At 38.4% G+C, this 18,797-nt stretch overlaps 1 protein-coding gene across 4 annotated transcripts in view; it reads left to right on the top strand.

Moving 5' to 3' along the window:
* The first annotated feature begins 2,314 nt into the window (after positions 1-2,314).
* Positions 2,315-18,797, top strand: part of LOC5568996 — a 67,289-nt gene continuing 50,806 nt past the window's right edge. Inside the window, exons 1-4 of one of the 4 annotated variants that reach the window (XM_021853875.1) lie at positions 2,315-2,413; positions 8,742-8,788; positions 12,425-12,611; positions 12,721-12,921. In XM_021853875.1, coding sequence (XP_021709567.1) covers positions 12,510-12,611; positions 12,721-12,921 — 303 coding nt within the window. In that variant the 5' untranslated portion in view covers positions 2,315-2,413; positions 8,742-8,788; positions 12,425-12,509. Of the gene's footprint in view, positions 2,414-2,497; positions 2,517-2,837; positions 2,940-8,741; positions 8,789-12,424; positions 12,612-12,720; positions 12,922-18,797 lie in introns of those variants that run through there. The other 3 variants (XR_002502453.1, XM_021853877.1, XM_021853876.1) reach the window with 3 other exon arrangements.

Here is an 18,797-nt window from a genome sequence, read left to right on the forward strand (position 1 = left end):
GATTTCATATTAGTCCAATGAAAACCATAATTGCGAAGCATGTTATACCTCATTAACGTATATCAATTTCATTAAGCCACCTTATGAAGCTCATAGCTCTCATCAGTGTGAAAAACTCATAAGGTTGTTATTATGAAAATTTGCAAATGGAAGCATAATTGGACGCTGATTCATTTACTGAAGCATCATATTTTTTTTAGAATATACTAAAAGGTAATATGTTGGTTATTTTTAAGATGATTTGAAATTAATACGGAATTTCTAGTTATGAGGAAGGAACTACGGCAATGGATAAAAAAAGACACCGATACGTTAATGCTTTCAGTGGGCATTTTGCCCTTTGAAGAAAGCACCACACTAGACAACGGGCTAGCATGCAACGCCCAGTGGCACAGTCGAAACCATTTCTCACGAAAAGTTTTCCACCCGAGGTGGGAATCGAACCCACACTCCTTAGCACGATGTGGCTAAATGCCTGGTGACACTAACCACACGGCTACGAAGCCCACAAGATGATAGTGAAAATAATAATAAAAAAACAAAGAAACAAATATACAGATTATTAAAAAGAGAGTAATGGTTCAATTCAATTGCATATTACATTAATATCTATTTTGCCTTGGAAAATGGCTTAACCAACGTTTAGAAATCGAATTTTCATTTTTCGCCGCATCACTGCTCGATATTCAATAGTACCATATAGTACTTTACTGCATAATACTGCATTATTATTCGAGCAGCAACATGACAAAATAGGTGGAAATTCGATTTCTTCACGTTAGGCAATCAATAACCTAATATTAAGTAAATTACCGCATTGGAAATTCTGTACATATTCAGAATGGAATGTATAGTCCACGAGGTATACAAAATGAATGAAGAAATAATAATTAGTGTTATAGAAAGTAATGTAGTTTATACTACTGAAAGAAGAAATTCTTAAAATATCATATCAATATTCATAAGGCTGTTTTATGAAATAATCAAAACACCACATTGGCATGATTCAGATCAATTCATAAGGTGAATCAATGAAATACAAACCGATTTCTTGTGGCAAATAAACATAAGGGGAAACAATGGATATTCGAAGTACTTTTGCCTGAGTGTAAGGCAAAGTTATGAATTTCAACTCGATTTATTGTGGCGAATTTTCATAAGTGGTTCCTATGTATTTCGATTGACGATCAAAAGTGAGGAAAGTTTGCGAGAAATTTTCAAATTGAAATGAATATTTACGGTTTCATTTGCCTTAAATTGCAAAAATCTTGTCAGTTAAATGATTGTAGTGATTTTTCTTCCAAAGTTATCACAAGAAATTTTGATAGAGATGCACTAATCCCTATTCTAGAAGAGCGCCATCTATGCATTTTAGCTTTGCTTTAGATCACCAATAGTCCATTTCCCTAAGTGAAAAAGCACTTTGGCAGCTCTTCTATGGAAATGACAGTCCCTCCACCGATATATAAACAGATGCAAACCAATGAGAATATATATCATTTCCACAACTCGGTATATATTCTCATTGGATTCAAACACGGACCTGTCACATGAAAAGCCCTACAGCGGGGATCCACTAGTTGGATAATGTCGAATTTGAACGTAGGTTGGAACTGGCGCAACCCGTTCTGAATCACAGTTTCAAGCCCAACCCGATTCAGGTTCGACCGAACTACAATTTGCTTGACGCGCCCAGTTCCTAATAACGAAAACGACATAAAATAGCCATTTTCCGTATGACATGATGAGCCTCTGTACGTACCATAAATTCTTTTAACTTTTACTGTGTGTCGTGTTTGATGTTGTCCCACTCTCTCTTATATCTTGGACAGACATCTGATACATATACCATGGTACAAGTTGTCAAGAAAATTATTCCAAGGCTATCTTGAATGAAGACAATTATCAGTATGAAAGCCATTTCAAGATAATTGTACCATGGTACGTATACCACAAGTGTGTCATAAGTATTACGGGCAACTTGAAAACAGGGCGCACAGTAAAACGTTTTATAGCATGCAGAAGCTCATTGCATGTTGGAAGCTTGTTGAAAATTTGTTATTTTTCACATCTAAATTATTCAAAAACAAAACAAGCCACCGAACTCGCGTATCAAAAACATTGCTGGAATTATCAAAGCGTTGCTGAGCAGAAAATATTATTTATTGTTGGCTGAAAAACACATTGCTGTGATTAGTGCTGCGTGATTTGTTTTATAGGAGTGTATAAAAACTATGAACCTTGGCCGATCGCAACGGATTCTGCTTTACCGATATGAAGTCGACTTAAGTCAGTTTTTGTGTGTTTTGTTTTGTCTACTCTCCTTTTGCTGCCACATTTTGCCATCAGTTTTATTTCGACCTTCGTACGGTGTGGATTGAGTTGTGAATCGGTTGATTGTGCTCGTTTCGTGGTATGTTAATTACTATAAGTGAAAATGTTAAACCTCTAGCCAAAACTGTGTCAACTCTGATGTGAACGGATTGTTGCATTTTTCGTGTTTACTTCACTTAACGGTAACTTTTGAACCAAGTAGGCCTGCTCCCCGCCTACTGCGAGAAGTCATACGCGAAATCTAATCAACATTTAGGGATCTTCGGTGGCTAGCACACGTTGACGTAATTATTTTTATGGTATAACTAAAAATGGACAGCGGATTCCATCAAAATAGGCCAGGAGAAGTGGATGAACTTGTCATTCATTTTTCTGTCAAATCTCATACAAAATCTACTTTTTCTTTGACAGAAATTCACTCTAGGTGAACCACTTCCCCTGGCCTATGGTGACTGTTGGATGCAAGTTTTTTCGTTCCGTTTTATAAGTACACACAAGTGTATCACCACGGCAAAGAGTGCAGCGAAAGAAGTGAACTTGTGTATCGCTATTTTTTTAGTTTTTCTTTTTTTTTACACCACAGGAGTGGTAAACGGTACAGAAGGGTAATTAAATATACAGTAGCGTATTTTATTCAAAGCCTACTAGAGAAAACAGAATTGGTCAGCTGTGCAGCGCAATGGCTTGCTTTGATTAGTGAATTTGTGGGTAGAGTGAAGAAGGTTCCATTTTTGTTGACATCATTATTTATTTCTGAACAAATATGCAGGAAGTAGGCTAAAAATACAAACCTTTTTTTTTGTTTTATGCAGGCATAATGATTCAGAAAATTTTTATTTTGTTTTTGCACCGTGAACATTCACTTGATCTTGTGCCATTGTTTGACGTGCTCTTGAAGTAGCTAAAACAATGTAAATGCAATGCGTGTTGCAATATTAGACTGGGGGAGCTTGAATTACAATACGCGTTCGGCGTTAAAAATATCCGTGGAGCTCTATGATTGAAAAATAGGTGCAAATACGACGTATCCATGGTTTCTATAGATGTTAAATTGAAAAATCATCCAAACAGCTTTTCAAAAAATTCAGTCTTCTAGTGAAACAAATATAAAGTAATTCTTTGTTATGCATTAGTTTTATATTTGCATTGAATTTTAAATAGATAAAAAATGAAAAAAAAATATAACTAGGTAATAACAATAAAAATTACCGAGACGTTGCGATGGTAATCGAAAGGCTTTTGATTTTGGATTGCGCAACTGTTAGAGAAAGGTCGAAGGGATGTCGAGCTAGTCACAGTAAGCGTGCGAGTGACACCACGAAGATAAAAGTTGGAATGTGGCGTAACCTTGGGCGTAACATTGTTTTTGAAATGCAACAGGTGAATTGGCTGGCTATCACATACTCACCGCAACGCGCCTCTATCCAAAAGCTGGTTTGCTATTCAAAAGGTGCCGCTAGAGAACTTTCTCGTCGATTCCTTGCAGATATCTATTAAGCTCTACCGCTTTGACTATCGCTTGAAATGTCATTTTCGGTTCTAATTGATTACTATGATTAGAAAAGTTCTCTAGCATCAAAATAGGCCAAGAAAGGATGGCGATGATAGGAGGGAGGGAGGTACAGATACTACACACGAAATATGAAGCAAAGTTGTTTGAAACTGCAAGATAACTCCAGCTTGCCAACGACAATCAATGACAATCGCTAGTTTTCATTTCATGTGCATTTCTGACCTTTCCTAACAAACATGGTAATAGGGCCACCGTTTATTATGCATTCAATTTTCATTTTTATTTGAAAAAGTGAAATGATGCGTATTTGAATACTTTATATTCAATCAGTGATGCTCCCGTGATAATACTTTTTAATGTGCGTGAATTGATTCTCATTCGATATTTGTCACCTTTCATAAATTGCAAAGATATGTTTTGATCAATTACGCGCTTTCATCATGTTTGTCCATTGTTTGAGATCCCGGCTTACTGTAACAATTCGTGACAACAGAATCTTGGCTCGCCTTGACGTACCTACATAAATTTTGTATCGATTTTTCCCTCGCAGGTGGAAACTAATACTTTCTTTAAGTAATAGAATTTGTTTAAAGATTAGCTCTATCTACGAAAAAATAGTTTGGTTCAAAATGTATAATTTATATGTTTAAAAACGGTAATGCCCAAGTATTCGCCTTTTAAGGCTTATAAAGCTATTATAGGCTAATGCAGGGGCCCAGATAGCCGTAGCGGTAAACGCGCAGTTATTCAGCAAGACCAAGCTGAGGGTCGTGGGTTCGAATCCCACCGGTCGAGGATCTTTTCGGGTTGGAAATTTTCTCGACTTCCCAGGGCATAGAGTATCTTCGTACCTGCCACACGATATACACATGCAAAAATGGTCAATTGGCATAGAAAGCTCTCAGTTAATAACTGTGGAAGTGCTCATAAGAACACTAAGCTGAGAAGCAGGCTCTGTCCCAGTTGGGACGTAACGCCAGAAAGAAGAAGAAGAAGGCTAATGCAGAACATGTCATCTGAACCTGAGACGAGACTCGCGAAGACGGTCTTCTTTGATTGCTGAGTTTTTTTTTTCTTATTCCACTCTGTGTTTATATCAATCATGCGCAAGCCGTTCAAACACTCACATGGACATCTCAGCCCGAAGTATAAAAAGCCTTTTGAGTGAAATTTCATGCCAGCAAACATAGCAGACATTAGAAATAACCTGGGAGGGAGAAACCAATACAAAATTTCTCTACGTCACAGTGAGCCGAGATTTTGCTGTCACGAACTGTCACTGTGAGCCCGGATCTTAAACAATGGACAAACATGATAAAAGCGCGTAATTGGGTCCTAAAATTTGTAATGAAGTCTTGTTTTTATTTAATAACACGAAAAAGCATGTTACTGTAATTACTTTAGCAATTTTTCCCGCTCAAATAATGGCTATATCATGTTTAAACTTAATTTAAAAATTTGGTCCATAAATGAACCTTGACACTTTTGACCATGTTTGACGTTCGCTTAGTCGACAAAAACACCACAGGGGTTTTAGTTCGACCACTGGGGTTGTTCCTATCTGACATTTCGTAAGGGACACGGAAAACAAAATACACCCATAATTTGAGTTCAAGCCAAAGGATGCGACAAAATCTAATAAAAATGTTTTTGGGCTTAAACCAACGGAAAACATTAGAAAATTGAGTAAACATGTGTTTTTGGCCTAAACTTAAGCGTTTGGCACTAAAATTGGGACAGGGCTTTAGGACCCAATTAGCCTAAGTATATATTTCATCAAAAGTAGCAAAAATCGAATTAGAATCAATTCATGCACATTCAAAAGTAACGTCACGAGAGCACCGTTTATTCTTATTGAATGTAACGTATTGGAATGAGGCTCTTTTTACTGTTTTCATTAAAACTGAAAATTAAACGCATAGAAAACTGTGACCCTTTTTAAATGTTTGTCCAGAAAGATCGAAGGTACACAACAAATGAAAACTAGCGATTTTCTCTAAGCCTGCCTCGATTGTCGTTGGCAAACTGGAGTTATCTTGCAGTTTGGAAAACAATTGTTTCCAATTTCGTGTGTAGTATCGGTGCCTCCCTCCCAGGAAATAACTAGTATTGTGTTTAGTTTTATCCGCCTGTTTGGAATAACTGCTCCGCTGACTGAGGTTTTTTTTAAATAGTTTATTTTGAATACAATAGTTTTCACTTTTTCAGCCACGGGCTACATTTGACGTTTCGTGATAGCGGAATCTGGGCTGCATATGACGTTGATATTTTTCCTCTTCGCGAGTCTCTCTCAGATCTGAACAATAGCACTATACTAGCACGCAGGTCTACCACAAAACGCCGAATCACAAAAGGCCGAATCACATAATGCCGAATACACAAAAGGTCGAAACATACAAAAGACCGAACCACAGAAGCCCGAATCGCAAAAGGCCGAATCACAGAATACCGAATCACAAGAGGCCGAACCACAAAAGGCCGAATCACAAAGGGTGGAATCACAGAAGGCTAAAATAAAAAAAATAGTGAAGGCCACAAACATTCAGCTTATTTTTCTACAATATTATGGACATTTTTACAGTGGGGTAAGGTGGGAAAAGATGCACTAGTAGGGGGAAGTCCTCTAAGCCCGGACACTTTTTTTTTTCGTAGTATTTCAAAATCTACATTTGTTTTACCGTTAATTTGTGTACAGTATAAAAAAATCATATTATTTTAAGTAAAAACTCACATAACAAAAATAAACCTTTACAACTCATTTTCATGGTGGATTACACTATGTATCAAAAATGGTGTGCACTGAAAAGTGTCCTCTATGGCCGGACACTATGATTTTCACCATCAAAAGTTTACACCAACCCCACAGAAAGGCCAAGGGGTGCTTCGTATGTCAGCACATGCCTTGTGGGTTCAATCTTTGCATGATGTAGCCAGATCATAGGTCAGTTCCATAAACTCCTTCTTGATCAGCGCCATAGATCGATTCGCCATATGGCGGCATCCACAAATTACGTAACGCTCGAAGGGGGGGGGGGGGAGGGGGTAAGCCCAAGCGTTACGACTCATACAAAATTTTTAAAATTTTCATACAAAAAGCGTTACGGAGGGGGGGGGGGAGGGGATCAAAAATTTCCAATTTTAGCGTTACGTAATAAATTGATGCCGCCTATGTCGCCGTCTATGTTGCATTAGCGGTTGTTTGTAAATTCAGATGAAAATGTCTTCGGGAATTCAACGCGTTTATAGTTCTTCACAATTTCTTTGTCAGTTCGAAGGTTGAAGCAAAGACAAATTAAAGACCTCCATGTTCCTTGCAGTTGCCCAACATTTTATGGCTCATAAGGTAATCTAGAATAAGTGAAAAGTGTACTTCGATCTGTCAAACTTGGGTACCTTTTGCACTATCGAGGGACCAAATGCAGTACTAGAAGTGGTACCCAATCTGAGCCCGAGTGGGACGGACCTGGTTGAAGTGTGCTCTTAGGTACAGTCAACTCTCCCTTACTCGACCTTCGTATCTCAATATCTTGTTAGAGAACCATAGTAAAAATTGGTGTTCATGGCTACCTCGATGGTCCCTTGAATCGCATATTTGCACTGGTTTAGTATTTATTCTGTAACACAATATCTCCCTAACCGATGGTCCCTTCATTATCGAGTTATGGAGAGTTGCTGTACATCATATCTTGTGGCTGCTTCTCGTGCGCTAGATCCCAGTTTTTAAGTTAACATTTTCACTGTCCGGTCATAGAGGACTTGCAATGGTTTACAAAAAAGGTTGCTTTTCTTTGAAATTCGACATTTTCTAATAAATTTTGCATTGTGATTGATGCAAAACTTACTGAAGTCAATGTACGGAGATAATTCAGCTTAAATTATAAGAAACATTTGTGGCTACACTTGTATGAAATTTAATCGTTTCACATTTTTTTGGTAGATTGTATCAGAGTGAAACTTTCAACAGCTACTGCAAAAATTTTGTCAACAAGGCGTGATTTTTATGTTGTCAAAATGGGGATGTTGCCAAATTCGGGAATTTTGAAACGCTTATGTTTTTATCATTCAAATATTTAAAAGCATCAGATAATGCATGGCAATTGCTACGAATGATGTGAAATATTTCTAGAGTCCTTCTTCAGTTCAGCTTTAACCCAAAAGCTGCGACATCATATACTGATTATATACACTCCCTGGAAAGCACACCTGTAAACATTACAAGCGTGGTATTACTTTCAGTGGCCATTTGCGATTGTTCTAGAGTGCAAATGTACAGCGAGACCATATTGAAAATAGCAGATTTCGAATAAAGGATCGGTTCAGGAACCTTTTGGGTGGGTTTATTATTGGTGTTTTCTAAACCTAGCGTACAATTTTGGTTATTTTGTCTTATGCAGAGGCGTCGCGTGAGGAATTTGATTATCTGTGCACTATTTCGCACAAACTGTTAAATTTAATTATAAATACGAATTATTCAATTGAGTTTCAAAATGTAAATATTTCAATAAAAAAATGATCTACCTTAAAATGTAATTCCAAACACTGAACGCATTCTTCAAGTGTCACGATATTATCAATGCAAAATTGAAAGCAAATCAGAAAGACGTCAAACTTGGAACTAAACGGTTGGAACATTTTTGATAAAATCTCGACTCACAAATAAATAAACCATTTTCATAAGCAAAAATTTGAAATTTAATCTCGTAAATTTTCGGAATAAGTAATCCGAATAATGAATGAATGTGGCTTGTAGGAATGTAAAACTTTGAGCAACATTTTCTTAATGCCTACTTTTTCCATATGGAAGTTATGCTTTTATGAGCAGTATATTGTTTATTAAATGTTTGATAGATTAAACATGTCACACAATAATTATTAAAAACAAATTTTATTTCAGGTACAACTTTTACTACGGTAGAGGGATAACAACGGCATCAATCAGTGGTAAGTATTTCTCTATGATTTACATATAGAACATGAGAAAAGTAGGCTTCGAAAGGATGTTAAAACAAAAAGTCAAGGTAAAAACGGAGGCCATATAATTTTCCTATATTTTGTCTCATTCTAACAAGTATCATGAAAAATTTAACGATGAAGCTAAAAATTTATTAGGTTGTGCACTTCACATATAGAATTAGATCAGTGGCGATTCCCTAACCTCAAATCTACCTGTTCCACGAATAGAAATTCTTGAATTTCAGCAACAAATTTGCATGTAATCAATAGAGATTTGTTACAAAGGACGATTTTAATAATTATTTTTTTTGATTTATAATCTAAATTTGCCGAAATAGTCAGTTTTAGAGTCGTAGAACAGGTAGAAAGTGAGGTTACGAGTCGCCACTGAATTAGATTAATATATTTTCAATTCGAAATACCTATGCTGCCGTGAATCGCAAGTCAGTCACTTCTGCATTTTCGACAAAATTGAGTTGAGTTCAGTTTTCAACATATCTTCTAAAACTCTTTTAGCTGCACAAATCAGATAATATGAACGGGAATAAATTTGTAATATCACGGAATTTTCCAAAAAATTCTAGAAATATGTGAAAAAAAGGCCATTTTTAGAATTTTTAGGTAGGGTGCAGAGCTACTTGGGCACTTCAATGATTCGCTTTGGCATGGGTTTTTTTCTCGTCCGAATTGTCTGAAATTTTGCAATAGGAAATACTTCAATACGACGCACATTGTAGCCAAATATGAGCTCAGTAGAGGTACTGGGGGCAGTATGAACACCCGGGGCAGAGTGAACATTCACAATTTTACACTTTAAATGTAAACAATATTTAAGTTGCCTGTTGTAAGATTAAGTTATCCACTAAAATTTCAGAAAAACATGTTTTAAACCATGATTTTGTACCGAAAAATTGAGCATGATTTTATTTTGTTCAAAAAATATAATATTCACACCTCACCAAATATTCAACATCGCGCTAGAAGGTGTCATGCGGAGAGCCGGGTTCAATCACCGAGGTACGATATTCACAAGATCCAGCCAATCTGTTTGCTTCGCAGATGATATGGATATTGTCGGCAGAACATTGACCTGTACACCCGCCTGAAACGTGAAGCGACAAAAGTCGGAATAGGCGGAACCGAGCATGACAGAGCCCGCCTGGGAAGCAGTGTTACGATAGACGGGGATACTTTTGAGGTGGTTGATGAGTTCGTCTACCTCTGATCCTTGTTAACGGCTGATAACAACGTTAGTCGTGAAATACGGAGACGCATCATCAGTGGAAGTCGCGCCTATTATGAGCTCCAGAAGAAGCTGCGGTCGAGAAAGATTCACCCCCGCACCAAATGTACCATGTACAAAACGCGTATAAGACCGGTGGTTCTCTATGGACATCAAGCATGGACCATGCTGGAAGGTTTCTGAGGCAAATGACTGCAAATTGTCCGATAACGTAGTTTTGGATTGAATCTTCAATTATTTCCGCTGTATTCAAGCATATAGGGGTAGTCGGGGCGGTTTGGTCAATGGGGTGGAATGAGCACCTCTTGAAAACTGCATACATACCGTTGAAATTTCATCTGAAACAACATGCAACCCCGAAGCTGATGAGGATATGAAGCAATAGGCATGTTATAAGTCAGTGTTCAAAACTCAAAGAAAAATAAATAAATAATGTTCGAAAAAACTGCCCATATTGCCCCGAATGGCTCTTTTAAATTTCATCATTTCAGAATGGTGATGTTTGACTGTTAGAATGTTCTTAAAAATTATATCTTCTTACACGGAGTGTTTATAAATACTAGTAACTTTCAAGTGTAGTAACAACATACTTAAATTTAAAAAAGTATAAAATCGACGCGAAAATGACAAATTTTGAAAAATCCATCATTCATCAGTGAACTTTATAAGTCGAAGGAAATCATACGGACCTAGTGTATTCATCTACAAATTGTTGAAAATCATGCAAGCATTCGAAAAATTCATAATATTTTCAGCACGTTTATCGACTTTTCCTTAAGGTGGCCAAACTGCCCCACTTTCCCTTAGTTGATTTCCCGGTTATTTCCCGGTTGGGGCAAAATGGCCACTAGATGACAGAGTAAAGTTGACTCTTCAAAGAGAAGAACATATATCTTCAAATACAAAACTATTTAAAAATATTCAGATTTGAATGCAATGATTATGATGTGGAACCACAAAACTGTTTGGAGGCAACATTGAATGCATCACAAAAAAAGTCGAAAATCGACTTCAATTTATTTTTTTAGTGGCATAGTGACCTATCACTATGATTTCCTGAATGTGTACTTCATTTTATGAGGACCTGCGAATGATTGCGGGATAATTTTGCTATCAATGTTAAGGTGTCCATACTGCCCCATAGGGGGGTCCACTTTGCCGCGCTAGCTTGATGGTGACTACCAAATATAAGCTTTTTTTTGTTTTACAATAATATAATATAGAACCACGTTTACCAAATGCTCATTTCCTCTAAAAAGCATACTGCACATAATAAATAGTATTATATTTATGTCTTGCCAGTCAAAATAGACAAACTCTTTGAGGTGTTCATACTGCCCCGTCTCCCCTAGCTGTCAAAAAACCCCACTGCCGAAGTGAATCGAAAGTGCCAAGAATAGGATCCGGCCTTATTCAATCTTATATTTCATACCAGCTATTTTGCATATTTTGGTCACTCGCTGGTAGTGACCAATCGATTAAATTTTCAGCTCAAACGGGTGTTCGCTTCTCCAGATTCGTGCTCTTGAAAATTTGAGGTTTGGCTTCGATTCATCTTCACCTTAAAAATACATACAGCTTCTTAACTTGACGCTTTTTATTGCTTACTCTAATATCACTGCGGAACACGTTTTTGTCTCCAGCACCAAAATACCGCTATTCACTTAATTAAGCCTTGCTGCATCCATTGCCGTTTTCAAAAATATCATAGCACGTCTAGTTTTTAAGATATTGACTGTTGAAAATGGGAAAATTGGCTATTTCAGCCAACTTGCATGCAAGTTTGCCAGCTTGTACGGCAATTTATTTGCTTAATTTGCCACCGAATTCAAAATTTATGTGTATAACAATACTTTTCATCAAAATTTATTATATTTTCGATGCGGAAAAGTTATTTTTTGATGGTTTAGAATATTGTTGTATTTTACCATATAAGAGAAACGTAGAATTTTCTATGGAGACTGCAAGCATGTTGAAAAAATCGGTTTAATCGAAATTTGATCGAGCAATTTCAATCAAATTATATCTGAAATGAAAGTTTAAGTTCCATTTTGCATGTTTAATGTATTAGATTACAAAAAAGTTAGATAAATTATACTTTAAATTTCATGTAAACATCAATAAAACCAGTGTTCCATACAACTTTGGCGACCTGTAGCTAAAAATTGTGACGTGCTGGGACATTTCTGAGAATGGCATCAGATTCAGCAACTCCAAATCTATTAGATACACACAATTTAATCCTCGAGACACACACAAATGTCATTTTTGTTACGCTGTGTATTTAAAGCTCTGCCTACTCCAACAAATCAATCCAATATTGTCAATACTAATAATAATATTATTGAACACTTTTTTCTCTTCTATCTTTTCATTTCCAGTATTAGTAGCTGGAGCGTCACAAAATGTGATTTTATTTTCAACGAGTCTCATCATCATACAGAAATCTGTACTAAAGCACGTGATATGTCTACCGATAAAGAAGGAATAGTTTCTCCTCCATCCAAACGAAACGACGTCGCTTATTCAATCAATAGCTATGAAGACACACGGAATGCTAATATTACGGTAATTGAAAACAAGAAGCTGTTGAAAGGCTGTTAACTACAGTTCAAAGTTATATACTAAATAATATTATAATAAATTCATTAACCATCGTACTTTAACTCGTTTCTAGATGTCATACGATCCCACTGAATATATACAAAAAGCACGTGTGACCAGAGCACAACCTCCCAAACCGGCGTATGATCCGCTCCAATTTGTGCAATTGAAACCATGCAGCTTGGTAAAGACCGCCCAAGCTCAGATGCAGAAAGCAGATGAAGTGAAGAAGGTGAAAGATGAAAAGAAGGAAGAACCTGAAGAATGGCAATGTGTAAGTATGATACCGAAACATGGTTCGGCTTTTTTAAATCTTATATAAAGAAGGAAAAATTAGATGCTATCAATCTGCGCTATCAATATTTTTACAAAACTTCTACAATTGGATAATTAAAATTATGATGCACGCTACCTATATCTGAAGCAGCAGAATCAGCAAAGCAGCAAAAATCGAATGTACTGCTCTATTCAGTTATTGAAAAGTTTTGAAATGTTCTTCTCTTCTTCTTGGCATTAATGTCCTCACTGGGACAGATCCTGCTTCTCAGCTTAGTGTTCTTATGAGCACTTCCACAGTTATTAACTAAGAGCTTACTTTGCCAAATTTGCCATTTTCGCATTCGTACATCGTGTGGCATGTACGACGATACTTTATGCCCAGGGAAGTCAAGGAGGGGCCCAGATAGTCGTAGCGGTAAACGCGCAGCTATTCAGCAAGACCAAGCTGAGGGTCGTGGGTTCGAATCCCACCGGTCGGGATCTTTTCGGATTGGAAATTTTCTCGACTTCCCAGGGCATAGAGTATCTTCGTACCTGCCACACGATATGCGCATGCAAAAATGGTCATTGGCATAGTAAGCTCTCAGTTAATAACTGTGGAAGTGCTCATAAGAACACTAAGCTGAGAAGCAGGCTCTGTCCCAATGGGGACGTAACGCCATAAAGAAGAAGAAGAAGAAGAAGTCAAGGAAATTTCCATTACGAAAAGATCCTGGACCGACCGGGAATCGAACCGAGACACCTTAAGCATGGCTTTGCTTTGTAGCCGCGGACTCTAACCACTCGGCTAAGGAAGGCCCCAAATTGAAATGTTCTATTGATGAAATTTTGATTTTCAATCATAATAGTCCAGTTTGTGGTTCTAAAAAAAGGTTAAAAAAAAACTTATATTTGGTAGTCACCTTCAAGCTAGCGGGGCAAAGTGGACACCCACAGCGGGGCAGTATGGACACCTTAACGTTTATAGGAAAATTGTCCCGCGATCGTTCCCAGAACCTCAAAAAAATGAACATATTCAGAAACCATAGTGATTACTGTGCCACTGAAAACATGATTGAAACCAATTTACGACATTTTTCGTAGAAATGTTTTGAATTTTCCCTCCAGGTTAGTTTTAATCCAGAAAATTGATTATTTTCAACCGATTTGTGGTTCCGCATCATAATCATTGCGTTAATGATAAATGTTTTTGGATTATTTTGTGTTTGAAGTTATATTTCTTTATCTTTAAAAGTGTCAGCTGTACGTTGTCACCCGGTGTCCATATTGCCCCAACAGTATAAGAAATTTTCATATAAGTTTTTTGATGTCTTAAAGTAGCAGAAAAAAAATCCACTATATTTTTGAATATAGCATAAATAGTTGAATATTCAATCACGGGCTACATTATCGGTCAACTTGCACTCATTTGCCTCCGAAACCTTATTTGGTGAGGTGTGAATGTTATAATTTTTGAACCTAATAAAATCATGCTCAATTTTTCGGTTCAAAATCAATGTTTTAAACATTTTTTTCTGAAATTTTAGTGGATAATTTGCTCTTCTGGCAGGCAACTGATATATTGTTTGCATTAAAAGTGTAAAATTATTCGCATATGCAAAGATACAGGGGGTGTCCATTCTGCCCCGGGTATTCATACTGCCCCCGGTACCCTTAAATGTGTAAAAATATATTTGTGTCTCGGTCATTTTGCATCAAAGATATTTGGCATAACATTGTTTTATCAAGAGCAGGCATCTTTTGAAAGGAAGGATACAATTATGCTTATGTTAATTGTCCATAACCTATGCCAAACGGTTCCATGCCAAAGGCTCGCTTTCAAAACATTTTTTTCTTCGGAGTTCTTGGATTTTTTATTTCGAAGTTATAGGTTTTTTTTTCTATCTATCTAAGGTATTATAGAAAATTTCTTACACAATCAGGGTGAAACATGGGTAAGTTCTGTCAAATATTTTATCTCACTGTTTTTGTGGAAATCTTTGGGGGTTTATAACATTGGTAATTTGAATTCTTATTTGAATTTTACCATGATTCTAAACGACTAGATTTTAGTAAGGTATGAAGAAGCTCCATGTTGCACTCCTAAATGCATTACGGTTCCGTAGATTCATCTTATTTTTTTAGGGTCGTTGCAAAACACTTGTGGAACGTCGAGTGAAATTATCGGTAGATTCTTTCTCAGACCCTTGTTAAGTTTATGGTGTGAACTTTGACCAGATTTCTTGCTAAATGGTTTTGTAATTAAGCTTTAAAAAGATTGAAAACCACTGTTTTATCGAATCAACGTCAGAATACTTGATTCGTGATCGCTTTGCTCAATTCTTGGTTTCGGCCTACTTACTTGATACTTATGAGTCACAATGCGCTACGTTAAGTCTATGCTGGATGGATTACTGATTACTCGGTCCATAACCAATCTGTCCCAATCGCCCTGAACGTTAGGTGCCCTTAATTCCTCCTTCTGTCGAGCAATGTGTTGAACTTCTTTCATTTTTTTTTTTAATTTGATTTAATTTTACTTCCGCTTTAAGTGTTCCTTCTGCAGGGTCTTCCGACATACGGACTACGTGATCTGTACTTTGCTTTAGAAAGTAATGTGGGGCAAGCCAATAGAAATATTAGTAGTAGAACGCTAATGGTGCTGTTCTCACAAAACTGAATTAGTTTATTATCACCTTTAACTTATCTTTTCATTGTTTGTTCGATGCCATGTTGTAGTGGATGATTTAAACATTTATTTGACACTTTGAGGATCGGTACTCAAGCTGTCAGCGCGTGGCAAACTAGATGTTGGTAACACGAACAGTAGCGACATTATCATTCTTAGGTTAATGCTTCTACCGCAGACAGACGTTCAAGCAGGAACAAATTTATTCAAAATTCCTGTGTAAATTCTACCGTGGTGTCACCTAGGGAGCAAATTGCTGCAGTACAGTGACAGTTCGTAAAAGCACGTGGCTTTATCTTCTCGCTTACCACCCAGTCCACCACCCACTGAACAAAAATATCAAAACAATCACTTTAACCCTCTAATACCCAACCCCGCCTTTAGACGGGGTACACTTTGGAATTTTGTGTATTTTTTCGTAGCTCGGAAATTAAAATGATTTTATTTTTGGCTTAAACCTTGACTCATAACACGCATATAAGAAAAGTTTTTTATGATTTTTGAAACTTTTTTGTATTATTGAAAATTGTTTGAAAAAGTGTATTCTTATATAACCTACAAATGCCTGGGATTCATTTAACGTGTATTATAAAAAATCGTACCTTTTATATTTTTCTACGATCAACCTATCACAGAAGAAGAGCCTGATGGTATTGAAATGATTTCAAATCTGTTTTTTCCGTTAGTTACACGGGAAATAAAAAATGTTCCAGAAAAAAAATGAAAAATTCATATTTTCAAAAGTATAGTAAAAACTCAAATTTTTATTATTGTCAAAAATCAGTAACCAGAAGAGGCTTCAAGAAAAAATTGAAAAGGATAGGGATGTTCAAAAATAAAAATAATAAAAATCAAAAACCAAAATTCATAAATTTGCGAAGAAAAATAAATCATTGCCCAAACCGTGTTTAGAATGATTTTAGATAACGAAAAATAATATTTAGATCGAAAACAAAAATTTGGGTATTAGAGGGTTAAAAATGATTCACACAATTGTGATATTTTCACGCCAATTTATTTTACATGAGTTACGATCATTCAAGGGTGTTATACTAGCATGAATCTGTGAGTAAATTAAATGCCAACTTGTGGTAAAAATTACAATGGATTTAATTAACTTTTACATGAGAAATTAGAACCAAAAGGGAACATCACCCACCCAGCGCGAAAAAAAAGTGCATAGTTTTTAGCGTTGAGCACGTGGACTGTTTTTTTTTTTTTTTTCCTTCTAAGCAATGGGGGGATAATCTGCTCAACAGACTCCGGACCGAGGTCCGGGAGTGTGGGGTTGGGGACCATTTACTACGTACAAGCAGTAAACAGGACTAAACCCCTGACCCACTAAACCATTTCCATTGCCGCCAAACCCTTCGTCTCTCCGGGACCACCTAGAAGGCATTGCTTCGGAGAGGGGCTATTGCACATCGCATCCTCCAGGTTAGCTGCGTAGCCATGCAGCAACGAACATCGATGACACGCTTATAGGGGTCCACCAAGGTAGCATGCTGGCGCATTGCCAGCTTCCCGGGTGGTCCTCACCTCCCGTTGTCCGCTGAAGGCGGGCAGGGTCGACCACTAAGCCCGCGCCCAGCTGCACCGCAGGTATCAAGAACTGATACTGCGGGCTTCGCAATTTGACCTACTGAAGGCTCAGGCCCTATCAGCTAGCACGAGCTGGGATTGCTGACGAAGGGGCCTCCACCTGCCCCGAACAACCAAAAGCTCGTATCCACCCAGTAGGCCGGCGCCACGACAGCAGCGCTACCAGGATGTTCTCCCCGCGGCCACTTAATCGCTGTAAGGGTCGATTTCGACCGTAGGGCACCGGTATGACCTACGTAGCCGACTGCGAACCCTTGGACCACCTGTTGATTAGCGTCTGCACTAGTCACTCCTCGAGTCCACACGCCACCTCCTTTGGAGTTCCGAGACGATGTGGGTGATAGCCGATGAAACGGCATTCCAGCCAAACTCGTCTGCACACATCCTCTGGACCAAATTGTCCGGAGTCGTGTCCCGACCGCATGTGGCAAACATGCGGTCACGCATTGTGCGGAAACGCGAGCACACGAACAAAACGTGTTCCGCCGTTTCCTCTAAACCTGCACAAACTGGACATTCGGGAGAACCCGCATGACCGAAACGGTGTAGATATTGTCTAAAGCATCCATGACCCGAAAGGACCTGTGTTAGGTGGAATGTTAGTTCCCCATGGCGCCTATTGACCCAGATATCTAACCTCGGAATCAACCTGTGAGTCCACACTCCCTTGGTGGAACTGTCCCACGCACGCTGCCATTTGACCATGGAGGCCAGTCTGGCAGTCCTGCGTATGCCTCTTGTGCCGCGCATTTCGAAGCACTCTATGTCTTCCATGATAAGGATACCAATAGGCATCATACCGGTGATGACACAAAGTGCATCGTGTGACACGGTACGGTACGCGCTCGCAACCCTCAGGCACATTAGCCTATAAGTACTCTCTAGCTTGCTACGGTAGCTATCGGTACTCAAAGCCGTGCCCCAAGCCGGGCCACCATACCTCAGTATGGACGAAGCGACACTGGCCAGAAGCTTACGCTTGCTGGCGTACACCGCAGAGCTATTGGACATCATCCGGGACAGTGCCACAATAGCTGTGGAGGCTCTCTTGCAGGCATAATCGACATGGCTACCGAAGGTAAGCTTGTCGTCGATCATCACCCCCAAGTGTTTGACGGAGCGCTTCGAAGTGATTGTGCAGTCGCCTACACTGATCACCGCTTGCTGCACCGACTTTCGGTTGTTGACAACAACAGCCTCAGTTTTGTGGTGAGCCAATTCCAGTTTCCTGGAGCTCATCCACTCCTCCACAATTGCGATCGAGTGGGCTGCAGTCAATTCCACTTCTTCGATCGATTCACCGTAGACCTCCAGCGTAATATCGTCGGCAAAGCCAACGATGACCACACCCGCCGGGAATTTTAATCTCAACACCTCGTCGTACATGACATTCCATAACACCGGACCCAGGATGGAACCTTGCGGGACTCCTGAGGTTATGTGAAAGCACTTCCGACTCACCTCCGTGTCATAGACTAATACCCGATTCTGGAAGTAACTTCCGAGAATCTTGTACAGGTACTCGGGTATCCCCAGACGCAGGAGCGCATCAGCAATAGCCGCCCAACTGGCACTATTAAATGCATTCCTTACATCCAGAG

Source organism: Aedes aegypti, chromosome 3 (assembly GCF_002204515.2).
Source record: "Aedes aegypti strain LVP_AGWG chromosome 3, AaegL5.0 Primary Assembly, whole genome shotgun sequence".
NCBI classification, from domain to species: Eukaryota; Metazoa; Arthropoda; class Insecta; order Diptera; family Culicidae; genus Aedes; species Aedes aegypti.